This window comes from Dromiciops gliroides, chromosome 3 (genome assembly GCF_019393635.1).
Source record: "Dromiciops gliroides isolate mDroGli1 chromosome 3, mDroGli1.pri, whole genome shotgun sequence".
Classification (NCBI taxonomy): domain Eukaryota; kingdom Metazoa; phylum Chordata; class Mammalia; order Microbiotheria; family Microbiotheriidae; genus Dromiciops; species Dromiciops gliroides.
In genome coordinates, this window is record NC_057863.1 from 263037706 (window position 1) to 263056204 (window position 18499).

Sequence of the window (18499 nt, forward strand, 5' to 3'; positions counted from 1 at the left end):
TATATATATATATATATATATATATATATATATATAACACTAAGTAATTAAATATACAGTAAAGATTAAGGAGAGATGGCATTAGCTGATGGGAAGTCCAGTAAAGGTTGGACACAAGGACAGAACACACTTATTTTTGCCAAGTCTCAGCAAAGTAAGCCTATTGATATTTCAGAACAAATAGCCCTCTGAATTTGGAAACCTTTGGGCAGAAATGATACCCCTACCTCAACTAAGAGGTCTTTTGAGTATTTTTCAAAGAAATAGACGGATTGGTCTTCATAAGATGTTGAGACATTCAATTGAGGTACAAGAGTATTTCCTTTGATATCTGAGCCTACAAATGAAATAAAAACACTCATTCAGAAAGGAGTTTAACATAAAATATATAAAGTAAGCAAGATAATATCACATAATGTGAAGCAAGATTCCCATCTTCTAATATCCTATAATGCAATTTACCATAAGAATCTATACTTATATTTTTGCATGACATCGGCACACTTGATTTTGTTAATGAGAACTTCTATATAGGGAGCCACTAGGTGGCGCAGTGGATAAAGCACCAGCCCTGGATTCAGGAGGACCTGAGTTCAAATTTGATCTCAGACACTTGACGCTTACTAGTTATGTGACCCTGGGCAAGTCACTTAACCCTCATTGCCCCACCAAAAAATAAAAAAAGAGGAAACTGAGAATCAAAGATAACTAAGTGAACTTCTGTATAGAAGAGGTGTCTTCACGAGTCCTTGTCCAATTAGCAATTAGGTATAACAAAAATATTGGAGATACAAAGTTTAGATAAGATATGGGCCCGGCCCTCAAGAATTTAGTCTAGTAGAGGGGATAAGATGTCCAGATAGATAATTATATTTTAATATTACCTAAGTGCAAGAGAGAAATACAAAACAAAGTACTACCAGAGAAGTAAGTGTTCTTTAGAAATTAGGGCAAGTCTATCTTCCCAGGCAGGAATAGCTAGGTGGCATAGAGGAAAGAGCACTGGGCCTTGAGTCAGGAAGACTCATCTTCTTGAGTTCAAATCTGGCTTCAGACACTTACTGGCTCTTTTACCCTGGACAAGTCACTTAACCCTCTTTGCCTCAGTTTCCTCATCTGTAAAATGAGCTGGAGAAGGAAATGACAAACCACCCCTGTATCTGCCAAGAAAACCCCAAATGGGGGGGGGGGGTCACAAAGAGTTGGAAACAGCTGAAACGAATTGAACAACAATCATCTTTCCAGGCCAATTACACAATGGCTTTACATAAGTTAACTCCATGCTTGAAATATACCCTCTCCTCACCTCTGCCTTTTGGAACCTTTAACTTTGTTCAAGGATTGGCTCAAGTTCAACTTCCTTCAAGAAGCCTTTCCATGTTCCCCAATTTTTAAAATTTTTTTTTTTGGTGAGGCAATTGGGGTTAAGTGACTTGCCTAGGGTCACACAGCTAGTAAGTGTCAAGGGTCTGAGGCCAGATTTGAACTCAGGTCCTCCTGAATCTAGGGCTGGTGCTCTATCCACTGTGCCACCTAGCTGCCCCCCCCAAATTTTATTGTGCACATCTGTGTACATATATCCCCCCAGGTGAAAGTAGGTTCCTTGAGATTTGAGACTGTCAGCATTTTTTTGTTTATTTCTTTTAGTTTTTGCATACCCAGTGCCCAGAATAAAGCCTCGAACATGATACTGACCTCCCTGGTTTCCTTTAAGTTCCAACTAAAATCCCACCTCCTACAGGAAGCCTTCCTTAACTCCTCTGTTATTTACTATTTATTCTGAACATAGCTTGCTTTCTATTTGCCTTTTGTCCTCCCCATAAGCTCCTAGAGGGCAGGGTTTATTTTATCTTCTGCTGTTTTTCTATCCTCAGTGCTTGGCACATAGTAGGCACTTTAGTAAATGTTTTTTGAATTGAATTATTGAAATCAACTGAAGGGTCCCCTTTCCAACAAGTAAACCTCCACTTACTCTAATTACAAAAAAGATAATTTTACTTTCCTCATAATATTATAAATCAAAGCCCCTTCCAATCATTACACCCTCTGGGAAGAAGCTATCTGAACCATTTTGGGGAAAAGGAAACCTGCCTGTTAAAGGTAATTGGAACAATTTACCAAGGTTGCATAAATCCTGCTCAAGGAGCAAACATTTCAAGGCCTAAATGATCTTGTACAGAGGAAAATAAAGAAAAGGGAAAAGGAAGAGAAAGAGAATAAACATTTATTAAGTATCTATCATATGCTAGGCACTACGCTAAATATTTTACATATAGTATCCACTATCCCTTAGATTATAAGCTCCCTGAGGGCAGGGGCTGTCTTTTTCCTCATTTTATATCCCTAGTACTTAGCCCAGTGCCTAGCACTTGGTGGGTGCTAAATAAATATTTGCTAATTATCTCATGTGATCCTTACAACAACCCAGAGAGGAAAGGTACTATCATTATCCCCATTTTATAGTTGAAGAAACAGAGGCAGACAATCACTAAGTAGCTTGCCTAAGGCCATAAAGCTAGTAATTAACTGAGACAGCATTTGAACTCGGTTCTTTCTGACTCCAGGTGCAGCACCTTATCCACTGTGCCACACTGACCGAGGTCTGGAGAGGGTCAGTTCTGACTATATCCAAAAGTAGTTCATGCTGGTCAGATGAATTTTCCTGAAGGGTAGATCCAAGAAGCTGCTGGAGTTTATCAAAATCACAGTCTCTTGGAGATAGAATATCTTACCCCAATAATCAGGGGTACAATGATGAAGTTATTGTTTTAGAAGTCAATTCCATCATTGTTATATTGGTTGCCAGGGGGTGGTAGAGAAGATGGAAAACCTTTTAACTATGGAGGCTTACAGGCCCAATTCCAGACTTGCTTGTTAGTGCAGTGAGTACTCTGATCAGAAGCATTGGTACCAGGAGGCCTATTTTCTCACCAGCAGAATGATGAGGGATACCTAGACATATTTGTAGACAGCAGAGAAGCAGCCAGTACACAGGGAGAGATTGGTCAGTGAAAAGGGGGGATGATTGTGGGGAGCCATCTGTTGGAAAAGTCAAGATGAAAAGAGGATTAATTGTGCATGTAGAAGGGTTTGCTTATGAGAGATGGGTTAAGGAGAAGATAGTGGGAGAAAACTTCTGAATGATATGAGATGAGGACAAGGGGAAAAAAACTGAACTCTTTTTTTTTTTTTTTTTGGCCTAAATGTTTTTAGTCAAGTATGAGGCAAGGTTCTCAGCTAAAAGTGTGGAAGGAGGGAAAGACATGAGAGATTTGAGGAAAGATGCAAAGGTTTGGAAAAGTCACGGTGGTGAGTAGGGTAGTGAATCAATTACTGATATATATGGATATATGTATGTTTGTATGTATGTATTTCCTTGTTGCAAATAATGGCCTGGTTGAAATCATGGAACATAAATTTGTAGTGGATCCACTGTTTTGTGATGGTCTCCAGCTCTGTTTGACAACACATGAGGAGGAGCAAGGGCAGCAGATGGTAGGAGTAAGTCAGAGTGAGGCGAGAGGAGGCAAGATGGACAATGATCCAGATAAAGGGTTCAGGGATTCAAGAGAAAAGGAAAGTATAGAGCTGAACTAATTCACTAAAGGTTTGTGATGGGGAAGGGAGGAGAGTATAACCAGTACAGGAGTGATGGCCTGGGAAAGAACTAAAGGTTATAGTAAGGATGAAGAACAGGATTTGGGCAGAGGGAGAGTTGAAATGATGACAAGTTTTGATCAGATATGGGAATCTCAGAGTTCCTAAACATGGAAGTGATTGTGAGTACAAGATCAAAGAGATGATGATCTTTGCCTGTAGCTTAAGTAGGGTGGAGTAGTCGTGGGAAATAAGCAAGTTGAGGAAATGGTAGTTAAGGGTGTTTGAGAGAGTATCAATACATATACGGAAGTCTCCTAGTATGAGGATAGGAGGTAGGGAGGAGAGAAAGATCGTGAACCAGGCACTGAACTCAATGAGGAAAGAAGTGGACTGGCTTGAGGTCCTAAAGATCGGTAGAAAATAGCTACCAGAATTTTGTTTTTGTTTGTTTGTTTTTGCGGGTCAGTAAGGGTTAAGTGACTTGCCCAGGGTCATACAGCTAGTAAGTGTCAAGTGTTTGAGTCCGAATTTGAACTCAGGTACTCCTGAATCCAGGGCCAGTGCTTTATCCACTGCACCACCTAGCTGTCCCTTTTTTGTTTGTTTTTGTTTTTGCTACCAGAATTTTGACTGGGTGATAGATATAGATTGAAAGAACCTCAAAGAAGTGATGGAGGCAGAGATCCTTAGAAATTGGCACAACTTTATTCAATTCCCGATAATACGTTGTTTTTTCAACACGTACTATCTTTTTTCACTGGCCACAGTGGGTTATCATAAGGGAAAATTGTATGATGAGTATGCCTGCTTGCTTCCTTCATCTCCATTATTAGGAAGGAAATATCTTTTACTCTTCGCCCCAGTACTCAATATTCTTTAATATTAACTACACAGAATGATTCAGGCAACTATAAGGGCTTCTATTTAGTTTCACCTATGGCTATTAAAAGCACCCAAACAGATACTGACTGCCCAAAACGCATGCCTACAATATATTCCTTCTGAATTGGCCACCATTCAAGAGACTCAAATAGGAGGGGCTTCCTTCTCCTTTTACACCCATTCCATTTTAGCTAGGATGCTTCTTTCTTCAGGGGCTTTCCTCAAAAACAAACTCAACTACCCCTATGAAGATGATGAGGTACCCCTGATATAATAGTAATCTGGCTTCTGTCATCTAGAGAAGTCCTTTCATATGTTTGATGGCAATCCCTTCCTAAGCCAAAATCACTCAAGCAATATGATCACTGCGTCCCCCCAGGGTCCTGAAGTTAAAACAGTTCAAGCTCTAAGTGAACCTTAGACTTCATCATAGGATGCCAATGGTCCCTCCAAATAACCAGATAGCGAAGCAACCTGATAAGGGAGAGGCATTATAATGGCACAATAACTCATCTGGAAAATAATCACTATTATGGCAAAAGGAAAACTTGTGTGAACCACACATAACAAAGGGTGGGAAGGGAGAATGGGAGGGGAAGGAAGAAGAAATATCTTCTGCCTAATTTGTTTTTTTCCCCTATATAGCATAAAGAACACATTCGTTTTAATTATACAACAGCACGAAATTCATCTGTTTTCTGTAGCAATAGGCTTCTACTTCAGGAATGAGGTTTGGATAAAATTACACTGTTCTTCACACCTGAATTGAAATGGAATTTTATTTGTAACTGGTTTGTGTTTTCGGTAAACAATCCTATAAAATAAAGGAAAGAGCAACAGAACTGAGTAACTGACAATATGCTGCAACTAGCAGTATCATTGTATTGTTCTGAAACGATATTTTCCCATATATATAATTTAGAAGCTGTATACTAAAGCAAAAATTATTTGTAAATTCTGAAGTAGAAATAGTCTACTTTAATTTTTAAATTAAAAATTATTACATATTATTCAGTCAGTACCTAGCAACCATGCATAAAATCTTCTGTTAAGAGACATATCTCTTCTCAATAAAGTCTGGGTAGCAGCTGAAAGTATTCGAACAATATCCGATCTGAGCAGTGGAATGGCACTTTTATTGGAGTCCTAATGGGAAAAAAAAGAAAAATTTTTGTAGATAATTGAAGAAAGCATATTCACTACCTCTCTGACATGTAATTAATTATTAGCAAAACATCAGAAACTTTATTTCTAAAACTTTACATTTAATGTCATTACTCAAAAGCAGTTCATATTTAAAATCAGTATTTCAGTGTTGGACAGGACCGTAATAATCCTGAAGCTCAAATCTCTTCCTGATATAGAAATCTATTCTACTATATCTTTAAGGCATCATTGATTGTCAATAGGAAGGAAGGATGAAAGGAAACAAGCATTTATTAAGCATTTACCAGGTGCTAAGCACTTCATAAATATCTCATTTGATCCTTACAACAACCCTACTACAGGCAAGGAGCTGTTAGGTAATAAAGATATAAAAACAAAAGTGAAATAACTCATGACTGGGTGAATTAGGGGAAGGTTTCACAGAGGAATCTGACCTCAAACTTGATAAACAGAAGCTAAGACTTCTGAGATGTAGGTGCTATGTAAATTCTATTATTGTTACTATTACACATTCTGATTATATCAAGATAAACCTATGTGGCTATATAGAAGCATGAAATGGAAGACTATAGGGAACAATTTGTAGGCCAACTGAGCTGGATTATAGATATAAAAAAGGAGATGATATAAAATACAGCTGGAAAGGGAAGTTTGAGCTAGATTTTTTTTGGAGGGGGGCAGGGCAATGAGGGTTAAGTGACTTGCCCAGGGTCACACAGCTAGTAAGTGTCAAGTGTCTGAGGCCAGATTTGAACTCAGGTTCTCCTGAATCCAGGTCTGGTGCTTTATCTACCACGCCACCTAGCTGCCCCCCAGATTTTGAAGGACTTTGAATGGCACACTAAAGAATTTCTATTTTATCTTAGAGGCAAGAGGGAATCATTTAAAATTTTTGGTCAATGGAAACCAGATCTGTCACAGGAAGAGTATTTCGGAAACTATGTGAAAGACAGATTGGACAAAGGAAAAACTGGAGACAGGGAGAACAATTAGGAGGCTGTTACAATGTAATCATCAGAAATTAATGAGGATCTAAAATAGAGTGGTAGCTATATAAGTGGGGAAAAGGAAATGAATGTTAAAAGATGTTGTGGAAGTAGAATTGATAAAACATGGAAACTCACTAGCTATGGAAGAAGAGGAAGAGTATGGAGGAAGAGGAAGACAAGGTAGACTTCAGAGAATATGAACCTGGTTAACTAGAAATTTGGAATAGTGGTGTGTTTAGAGGAGCATGTTGAATTTGAGATGCTTGAGATAATGAGGTAGAGGTGAGAAGCAACTAAATTTAAGAGATTATGAAAACTTGTGAGTCATTTGTATAGAAGGTAATACCTAAAACATGGGAACAAATGAGATCACCACGGGAAAAAGTGGAGAAAAAGAGAGAAGAAAGCTTAGGATACAACCTTGGGGGATATTGACATTCATGGGACAGAAAAAGAATAATGGGGCAGCTAGGTGGCTCAGTGGATAAAGCACTGGATTTGGATTCAGGAGGACCTGAGTTCAAATTTGGCCTCAGACACTTGACACTTACTAGCTGTGTGACCCTGGGCAAGTCACTTAATCTTCATTCCCGCCCCCCCCCCCCCAAAAAAAAAGAATAATGAAAGAGACTGGGAAAGAGTGGTCAGATGTATAAGTGGAGAATCAGAAGAGTTGCATCTTGGGGGTTGAGGAAGGATAGTATATTCAAGAGAATAGGGTAGCCAGCACACACGTGTATACATATACATGTGTATGTGTTTATATGGATATGTGTGTATATATGTACGTATGTATGTGTGTATCTATCTATCTATCTATCTATCTATCTATCTATCTATCTATCTATCTATCTATCTATCATCTATCTATGGTTCCATATCTCACTCAGGCTAAGAGTACAGTAGCTATTCTTTTTTCTTTTTTTTTTTTTGGTGAGGCAATTGGGGTTAAGTGACTTGCCCAGGGTCACACAGCTAGTAAGTGTTAGGTGCCTGAGGCCAGATTTCAACTCAGGTCCTTCTGAATCTTTGGCCTGTGCTCTATCCACTTCACCACCTAGCTGCCCACAGTGGCTGTTCACAGGCTTCATCCTACTACTGGTTAGGAAAAGAACTATGACCTACTTTATTTCTTACCTGGGCAACCCTTTCCCCTTCACCACAAGCTTACAATATTAGTGTTGTATTTAAGTATAGATGTCCAGTCAGCTAAGCCCACTGCCATTTAGAACTTCTGTGGTCAAAAGATGCACAGACCTCGCCTTTCCTGGTAGCAGAGATTCCAGCAAACACTAACATGGTCAGCAAGAAAGGTAGTTTCAAGACAATAATGGATCAGAAGTCTTATTGGAGGGTGTGAGTAAGCAAGGACAGAATATACACACAACTCTTTTTAAGAGTTAGCAGCAAAAAGGTAGATAACACCTTGAGGGGATGACTGGGTCTGGTAAAGATTATTTTAAGAATGAGAGAGACCGGAATGTGATTTTAGGCAGTGATGAAATGGTGCCCCTAGGTAGTAAGAGAATAAAGAGGACCTAGGAGTAACGGATGGGGCAGTAATGATTTAGTGATTAAACTCTCTTTAGTTAAGTAGCCTTACAAGCACTCTGAAATCTATTGTTATTTACATTTCCTGGGGGGAAAATGCCTCAGAGCAAGACAAATAACTTACCAGGCACAAGTAAAATGGGAAAAAGAAAAGAACGATTTCCAAATTGTTTCTTTGTACCAGAACATTAGAATCCAATAATGATGTGCACAAAGATTTTACCTGCAGATGATAAAATACCATATTAAATTCATACATTCAAGACATTTTAGTTCTATTTCTGAGTCATATATATCTGTGATTGAATTGTTTCTTTGACATTTATCCTCTCACTCCTTTCAGATATCATATCCTTTGTACTCTGCCAAGAAACAAATGCACTTTCATTGCCCCAAATCTCATTCTATCCCTTGTTACCTAATAGCATTTTGAAATGAGTGGTAGCAATGTCTAATTTTAACCCCGTTCCACTTCTGATAAACGGGAATATAAGTAAAGAGAGCACAGTCTGCTTCCCCTAAGAACAATATAGAATATTACTACTCCTGGAGGAACATACCCTATGTTTTTCTCCAGTATTAAGAACTCTTGGTAAAACTCCCTCTATCAAGCAGGTCAGCACCTGGTCTGACAATTTCCTGGGGGCAGTGAGAAATTTAGTGATTTGCCTAAGGTCACACAGTATGGAAAGCATACTTGTGCTACCTACTTCCCAAGGTCATGAGGAAAATACTAAGCAGTATACACACACAAATACATATTGGGTTTGGACCTAGGCTTTCATTGGTATGGGGAACTCTAAGTGGTGAAACCTCTTGCTACCAAAGGAAATAAGTAATTAGCCAGTAATTTATTATCTTAGAGGTTTTGCTGGGGCACTGACAGGTTAAGTGACTTGTCCAGGGTCACAAGGATAATATAAGTCAGAGACAGAACTTTAGTCCAGGTCTTCCTGAGTCCAAGGCCAGTCCTTTATCTATTATACCACATTGTTGCTCTAAAGTACTATATAAAATGAATTATTAATAAGAATCTAACAATAAATTCTAACACATTTTAAAGCCTTTAAAAAACTTTAAAGCCACAAGTCTGATTTTTAAAACAGGTAACAGGAATTATTGCAACAATGTTATCTTTCTGTGAGAAATTTAAAAAATATAATAAATTGAAGTTTCTTTGGAACGCCTTTCAGAACCTGTTTATCAGTCACACAAGAGAAATTGTTTCATGACTTCATAGTTATGATGTAGTACTGATAACACCAAAATGGGTATTACCTAGTTTTATCACACACTTTATTCACCAAATGTGGCTCTTTTCACTACTTCTTTGTTTTGTTTTGTTTTGTTTTGTTTTGTTTTGTTTTGTTTTAGTGAGGCAATGGGGGTCAAGTGACTTGCCCAGGGTCACACAGCTAGTAAGTGTTAAGTGTCTGAGGCTGGATTTGAACTCAGGTACTCCTGAATCCAGGGCCGGTGCTCTATCCACTCCGCCATCTAGCTGCCCCCTTTTCACTACTTCTAAAAAGATGTGTCACCAAAGAGAGCTGCTGCAAATAAGTTTTGGATATGAGAGATCGATTTGCCAATTAAGTTGGTCAATAATCATTAATATTAATAATCAAATGACAGCATTAAAATTAATTTTCCTCAGAATAGATATATATAGGTATCTATCTATAGTTGCTGACATATACATACACATATGTGCATGGATACATGCACATGTATGTATGTATTCATATATATACTACAAAATATGTTTTGAACCTCCTCAGCATTATTGGATTACATTTAGAGCCTCTCAAGGTAATTATTTAGAACCAAACAACATTCCCTTATGTGTTTAGTTTCTATGTTTGTTAAAGTAAAAGGGAGTTGAAGAGGATCTCCAAATCCAAGAAAAAAAAAAAGAACTGCGGAGTATAGATGCTGAATGAACCATACTATTTCTTTTGTTTTTGATGCTGTTGTTTTTTTCTATTTTGAGGTTTTTCATCATTGCTCTGATTTTTTCTCTTATAACATGACTAATGCAGAAATAGGATTAATGTTATTATGTGTGTATATATATATAGATATAACCTATATCAGATTACCTGCTGTCTAGGGGAGGGGGGAGGGAGGGGAGGGAGGGAGAAAAATCTGAAATTGGAAAGCTTGTATAAACAAAAGTTGAAAACTATCTTTACATGTAATGGGAAAAAAATAAAATACTTTATTAATTAAAAAAAAAAAAGTAAAAGGGAGTCAAGAAAGTTCCAAAGGACTCATGATGGAAAAGGCTCTCCTAATCCAGAAAAAAAAAAAAGAACTGTGGAATATGAATGTTGATTGAACCATACTATTTCTTTTGTTGTTGGTGCTGTTTTTCTTTTTTGAGGTTTTTACTTTTTGCTCTGATTCTTCTCTTATAACATTATTAATGAAGAAATATGTTTAATGTTATTATATATATATAAAACCTATATCAGATTACCTCCTGTCTAGAGGAGGGGGGGAGGGAGAAAAATTTTAAATTGGAAATCTTATAAAAACAAATGTTGAAAACTATCTCTACATGTAACTGGAAAATAATAAAATACTTTTATTAAAAAAAAAAAGTAAAAGGGAGTCGCATTACCACATATTCTCATCTTACACCCAACAACTAAGACCATTCATTATTCACTCCACAGTGAATACTTCCATATGGAATACTTCCATTTCCCCTAATGCTTACTTACTTCTCTACTGTTAATTTTCAAGAGCTTGGAAAAACAATCTGCATGGAAAATAATAGGGAAGAAACAGAAGTAGAGATCAGACCACTCCAATCCCTAAATCTCTTCTGAGAAGTACAGTGAACTTACCGTGAGTTGGTAATCGGTCCCCAACATATATATCTGTTCTTGGCCAGGCAACTCTCTTTGTATATGGCTGACTATAAAGAGGGACGCAGGGAGCCTTATGGAAGGACTCACCACAACTGCTCCCCATAGCGCAGTATAAAACACATCTTTGCCGACAACATGGGATAGCCTCAGAAGCAAAGCATCTGTTCTGTTAGAAAATTGTAAAATTATTATTAAAGATTTCATTTTCGGGGGGCGGCTAGCTGGTGCGGTGGATAAAGCACTGGCCCTGGATTCAAGAGTACCTGAGTTCAAATCCGGCCTCAGACACTTGACACTTACTAGCTGTGTGACCCTGGGCAAGTCACTTAACCCCCATTGCCCCGCAAAAAAAAAAAAAAAAAGATTTCATTCTCCATATTTTTACTCCATCTCTATTCTAATTGTTTGTGCCTTCTGGGATAATCCCTCAACATGCACATAGACTCTAGGGATTGGTCCCCAGAGAATGGTTGCTATCTCAAATTTAAACATAATCCCATGGGCTTGCCTCTCCTCTGAAATTACATCCCATTTACTTTATATATCTTATATATGTGATTATTTGCATGTTGTCATTTTCATTAGAATGTAAATTCTTAGAGGGCAGAGACCATGTTTTTTGCCTTCCTTTGTGCTTAGAACAGTAGCAGACACACAGCAAGCACTGAATAAATGCTTACTGACCAAATTAATTATTGCACTTTTAATATCATAAGGCAGCAAGTCCCCATCACTGTGGTTCTCCTTAACAATCAGTCAGTAGCCACTACTGACCCTTAGAAAAGGCATTTAATAAGATGGCACAGTAAAAACAAAAGCAATAAAACGTCATTTTTTAAAAAAAAAGAACGTTTCTGATTGTGTTGTTAATGACTACACTGATTAGTCTTCCATTAAGGTTGGCTAAGGAAACAGAATTTATTCTTGTTCTGCTCTAAAAAAATTAAGCTAACAGTAGCTGGAGGAATATTTTCCTGGTTCATAGTGATTCACAGATAGTAGGAACTTACTGAATATCAATTTAATTTATAGCAATTCCACATGCCAGCTTAAATCGTAGGATAGCAGAACACCACTATTCTTCAAGGATACAAGTTCTGCCTGAGAAAGTCCCTGCTAGCTATTGGGAGGGATATTTAAAAAACAAACACCTGATAATGGGATCCCATAGCAGCAGATCCATCAAAAAAGCCCTTGCTGTACTTCCTATTTCAACTGTTAAGTCATTTTTCAATCATGTCTGACTGTGACTCCATTTGGGGTCTTCTTGGCAAAGATAATGGAGTGCTTTGCCTTTTCCTCCTCTAGCTCATTTTACAGATAAGGAAACTGAGGCAAACAGGGTTAAGTGACTTGGCCAGGGTCCCACAGCTAGTAAGTGTCTAAGGCTACACTTGAACTCAGGAAGATGAGTCTTCCTGACTCCAGGCCTGGCACTCTACCCACTTCACCACCTACCTACCCACTCCAATCTCAACTACTTGACCAATCACTAAGAAAGTACCCACACTTCATCTACCACGTAAGTCATTGATTTCCAAACATCTTGTGATACTTCTGCCATCTGATGATCTTTCATTCACCTAATTAAAAATTTTACAACCCAAGTTACCTCTCTCCTCATACTCCTTATGACTTGGTGCTTATTTGCTTTCACATTATAATAAAACTTATTTGCTTTAGAACAAGGGGAAGATTAAGAGAGAGAAATAAGATAATACTATCCAAATGAAAATTATTCTTTAGGCTCTATACTAAAAAAAAATCCAGTATTATAACATTCAAGTTGTTTATGAATATTTTATAATAAAACAAAAATCAGAAGCATCAAATCTTAGAATAGAAATGGATAAAATTATGGAGTTGGGCACTGAAAAGGACAAGAGAAATTTTGAAAGGCAGAGATTAGGAAGAACAACTACATTCTAGGAACAAGGGAAGCCTACATGAATATGTAGAAAGAGGGGGCCAATATTTTTGCTGTGGAATTACACTTGGCTATAACTTTAAGACTTTGTACTCTTAGCAGAATGAATGTGGGAGAAAGGGGGCAGCTAGGTGGATAAAGCACCAGCCCTAGATTCAGGAGGACCTGAGTTCAAATCTGGTCTCAGACACTTGACACTTACTAGCTGTGTAACCCTGGGAAAATCACTTAACCCTCATTTCCCCGAAAAAAATAATAAATTGGAGGTGGTAACTAAAGGCTACTTTTCTATTAGTTTGACAGTGAAAGGGAGGAGAGAAAAAGTGGAGAGTGGAGAGAAGATTTTTAAGCATAATAGTATTACACATGCTGCTAATCACAGGTACTTTTAAAAGAACAGGTCAGTTCAAGGTATAATTCTAACAAAATAGTAGGCAACCAAATTGTCAATGAGCAGACTTAACATAGCATATTTGCTAAAGAAGGGTTACTAACTACGGCCAGAGGTCCAAACCCAACCCACGTGTTTTTGTATAATCTTGCAACTTCATTTAAAAATGAAAGAAACAAAAACAAACAAAAAACCATACTTAGCTCTGTTTGGTTGGTCAGATTGGGTGGGCTATGCTTTGACAATCCCTGTTCTAAAGTATCAGTTAAAAATTCCACAATATGAAAAAGGCAGTTTTTCTTTGGCTTATTCCTGAAAGCCATTTAAATTTCTTTTTTTTTTTTTTGCTTTGAATAAGGGTGTAGTGTTGATGTTTTTAATTTTATTTTTCCTTGTCTTACTTTTTTTTTTGATGAAATAGAATTGGCTTGAGTAGCCGTCATATAGAAACTTAGAAGAAATAACAAGCATTCCTAAAACTGATAACAGCTCTATGAGGTCAGCTAGTGCAGGTATTTTACAGTTCTGTTTTTTATCATACTTTCTACATGTGTGTTTTACCTCGCCTACTAGATTATAAATTCCTTGAAAGAAGTGGCAGTGTCTTATTTCAGTTCACTATCTAGTACACAGTCAGTACTTAACAAGGATTGAATTTACCAATAATTATTTGAAGGAATCTTTCTAGTTCTCAATTTCTTCATCTTTATGCCACTCCCTGTCCTGGGCTACCTTCCCAGATCTCAGGATGGTTCCCCTAGAAGGGACTCTATGAGTCTATACTACTAAAACGCTAACTCACTACCTCTGATGGTGAACTTATTTTTAGTAACCAGTCAGTAGACAAAACGAAATCAAAGCAAAGACATTTATTGAGGACAGTAAGGCATTTATAAGAACACTACCTACAAAATATTTTCCCCATAAGTCTAGGGCTCATTCTCTTACAATTACATTAAGCATCTTTAAAAAGAGTAGACATGGGGGCAGCTAGGTGGCGGAGTGGATAGAGCACTGGCTCTGGATTCAGGAGTACCTGAGTTCAAATCTGGCCTCAGACACTTGACACACTAGCTGTGTGACCCCGGGCAAGTCACTTAACCCCCATTGCCCCGCAAAAAACCCAAAAAACCAACCAAATGAACAAAAAGAATAGACACACGATTAGAGAGATACACAAATAGCAAAGGCAATGCCTGTTTCTGGCACTGTAAGGCACCAATGTCCTTTCACCTCTTGTATTATCCTCATGCTACATCTGTTCCAGGTAAATTGCTCAGCTTGTTTCTCTGTGCCTGTTCCTTTCTGTAACTCAACCTCTGAAGACCAAGGTTTGCTCTATTCTCAAATCACACAAAGACACACTTCTTCAGAGCTATCTCCTCACTCAGCTCCCTGGACCTCATTCTCTGTTGGGTTTGATATCTCCTACTAGGCAAGGAACTCTAAAAGATGTGGCCAACGATGTGGGGAAGAGAAAAAAATCTCTCCTCTCAACTCCAAAAGGTGATATCATTCCTTTTCAAGCACTGGGTTCTTCCATTTGTCTCTCATCTTCTGCTGGTGGTCACATACCTCAAAGCCATCTCCTGTCTCTTCTCAGTTCTTAGAAAGCATGTCTCAATTTTTTTTTCTTTTCTTTCTTTCTTTTCTTTTCTTTTTTTTTTTGGTGAGGCAATTGGGGTTAAGTGACTTGCCCAGGGTCACACAGCTAGTAAGTGTTAAGTGTCTGAGGTCGGATTTGAACTCAGGTACTCCTGAATCCAGGGCCCGTGCTTCATCCACTGCGCCACCTAGCTGCCCCTACATGTCTCAATTTTTAAAGGGTCTCTAACAGTGTGGCCAATCCTGGGTTAACAAATAGCTAGCTTCCCTTTTATTTCATAAATTTTGTTTGGGGTAAAAGAGTATAAGCATATCTCTGCATTTAGTTTAAAATCTCCTCACCCTGTTCTCTTTGTTACCTGCCCCTGATCTGTGATTTCATCAACAGAAGGACAAGTAAAATGTGGATAATAGTATTTACCCTACATTAGATGCTGTTTATTGCAAATGAGCTAAAGGATTTGAAAATGATTTCAGAAGTAAAGAATACAAAAAACATAAAGCATATCATACCCTCCCACACTCCTGTGCTTCATCCTTCTCCTGAGAAAACTGTAGTTTTGAGCTCTGTGTGACATTGGGCAAACAGTGGAAAGGTCTGATCTATGATCCTATTATCTTGTCCTCCCATCACCCTAGTTTCCGGACAGAGTTGAGATAAGGAAACTGCTTTATAAACTGAAAAGTGCTATTTTAAATCTATGGTTTTTCCTTTTGATTATTTAGAGGAAAAGGAACTGTACCTCTATGCCAGTCTAAACCGACTGGTATATGGAGCTGATTGATGAGTGTGGAAACTTCCTCCACCACAGCAGGTCAGACAGAGCCTTTTCTGTCACTTATAGTCTTAGCTACCTAGAGCTCGGAGAGGTAAAATTATTTTCCCAGGAGCATAAAGACAGTGTGTTAAGACTTGAACCCAGCCTTTTTGGTTTTGAGGCCTTGGTCTATATGTACTATGCAATGATAGAGACACTCACAAAACCATGCTGACTGGTTCCACTCCAAATTTTATGTTACATAATTGCAACTGTGCTCTTATTGCAACAAAGCAATCCTTTTAATCTCCCAAACTGAATCATTATCTCACTCACCACAGTAACTTTTCCAAATTTTTTCATCCATTAGATTGTAAGCTACTTGACGGCAGCCTCTCTTGCATCCCCAGAGCTTAGCACAGCATCTGGCACATAGTAGGTTTTTTTTTTTTTTGTGGGTGAGGCAACAGGGGTTAAGTGACTTGCCCAGGGTCACACAGCTAGTAAGTGTCAAGGATCTGAGGCCCCATTTGAACTCAGGTTCTCCTGAATCCAGGGCCGGTGCTCTATCCACTGCGCCACCTAGCTGCCCCAACCTTCTCCCCCTTTTCACATGAAAAGTTAGGTAACTTTCCTGCATGTACAAGTTATCACATTCCATTTATTCTGGAGCAGAATGCCTCCTGAATCATCCCTACTCTTCTTCTTCTTCTTTTTTTTTTTTAGTGAGGCAATTGGGGTTAAGTGACTTGCCCAGGGTCACACAGCTAGTAAATGTTAAGTGTCTGAGGCCAGATTTGAACTCAGGTACTCCTGACTCCAGGGCCAGCGCTCTATCCACTGCACCACTTAGCTGCCCCCATCCCTACTCTTCTTTTGTTTTGTTTTGTTTTGTTTTTTGTTTTTTGGTGAGGCAATTGGGGTTAAGTGACTTGCCCAGGGTCACACAGCTAGTAAGTGTCAAGCATCTGAGGCTGGATTTGAACTCAGGTACTCCTGACTCCAGGGCCGGTGCTCTATCCACTGTGCCACTTAGCTGCCCCGCTATTCTTCTTAATACTTAATCGCTCCTTGCCTATTGGCTGCTTTCCTACTGCCTACTTGCATACCCATTTCTCTCCCATCCTCAAAAAACCCTCACTTGCTTTATCCATTCCCAATAACCATCATCATATAGCTCTCCTCCCTTTTGTGGCCTAACTCCTTAAGAAGATCATCTACAATAGGTGTTTCTATTTTTTTCTTCTTGTACTTAAATCACTGCAGTTTGGCCTCTGACCTCATGATTCCATTAAAACTGCTCTATCCAAAGTTACTAATGATCTCTTAATTGCCAAATCTAAAGGCCTTTTTTAAAATCTTCATCCTTCTTGACCTCTCTGCAGCCTTCAACACTATTAATCATGCTCTTCTCCTTGATATTCTCTCCTCTCTAGGTTTTCATAATAATGTTCTCTCCTCATTTTCCTCCTAGCTGACTATTTATTTCTCCTCTGAGTCCTTTGCTGGTTCTTCTTTCACGTCGTGACTGAAAATCATTGGTGTCCCACAGAACTCTGGTTCTCTTTTCTTCTCCTATACTATTTCGCTTGGTGAGCAAATCACTTCTCATGGATTTAATTATCTATATGCAACTGATTTTCAGATCTACTTGTCTATTCCTCACCTGTCTCTTGATCTCCAGTGTCACCTATTCAGATTTCTATTAGATATTTTGAACTTCATGTCCCCAAAACATCTAAAATTCAACGTGTTCAAAACTGAACTAATTGTTTTTCCATAAAAATCTCTCTTCCTAATGTTCCTATTACTATCAAGGTTACTTCCAATCCTCCCCATCCCTCAGGCTTGATACCTAGACCCCAGCCGCAATTCCTCACCCTCTCTCACCTCCTATATCTAATAAGTTGTCAAGTTCTTCCATTTCTACTTTTACATCTTCAATATATCCCCTCCCTCTGACACTGCAGCCACCAAAGTACAAACCCTCTTCACCTCACACCTGGAGTATTGCAATAGCTTTCTGATTTCTTTCCCTGTTCCAAGTAGCTCCCCATTATAATCCATCCTCCACTCAGCTCTCACATTGGTCTTCCTAAAACTCAGGTCTAAATATGTTATTCCCCTCTCCCCAAATCAATAAACTCCAGTCACTCTCTTTCACTTCCAAGATGAAATATAAAACCCCCTGTTTGGCTTTCGAAGCCTTTTATAACCTGACCCCTTCCTACCTTTTCAATCTTCTTTCACTTTTCTCTCTTCCATGTACTCTGTGATCCAGTGACACTGGTCTCCTTGCTGGAGCTTGAACTTGGAACACCATCTCTTGACATGGTATATTTTCTTTTTTGTTTGTTTTTGTTTTTTTGTTTTTAATGCGGGGCAATGAGGGTTAAGTGACTTGCCCAGGGTCACACAGCTAGTAAGTGTCAAGTGTCTGAGTCCAGATTTGAACTCAGGTCCTCCTGAATCCAGGGCAGGTGCTTTATTAACTGCACCACCTAGCTGCACCCTTGACATGGTATATTTTCACTGGCTGTCTTCCATGCCTGCAATATCCTCCCTCCCCATATCTAACTCCTAGCTTCCCTAGCTTTCTTAAAATCTCGGTTAAAATTCCATCTTCTGCAAAAAGCCTTCCCCATTCCTTCTTCTTCTTTTTTTTTTTTTAGTGAGGCAATTGGGGTTAAGTGACTTGCCCAGGGTCACACAGCTAGTAAGTGTTAAGTGTCTGAGGCCGGATTTGAACTCAG

The 18499-nt window shown here is 38.6% G+C and overlaps 1 protein-coding gene across 1 annotated transcript in view; it reads right to left on the reverse strand.

Annotated features, from left to right (window-relative positions):
* The window catches only part of DOP1B (DOP1 leucine zipper like protein B), a 138167-nt gene that overhangs the window by 97441 nt on the left and 22227 nt on the right, over nt 1-18499 (reverse strand). Inside the window, 4 exon segments of the mRNA XM_043996750.1 lie at nt 228-337; nt 5505-5628; nt 8314-8412; nt 11042-11231. Of these exon segments, the coding sequence (XP_043852685.1) occupies nt 228-337; nt 5505-5628; nt 8314-8412; nt 11042-11231 (523 nt within the window).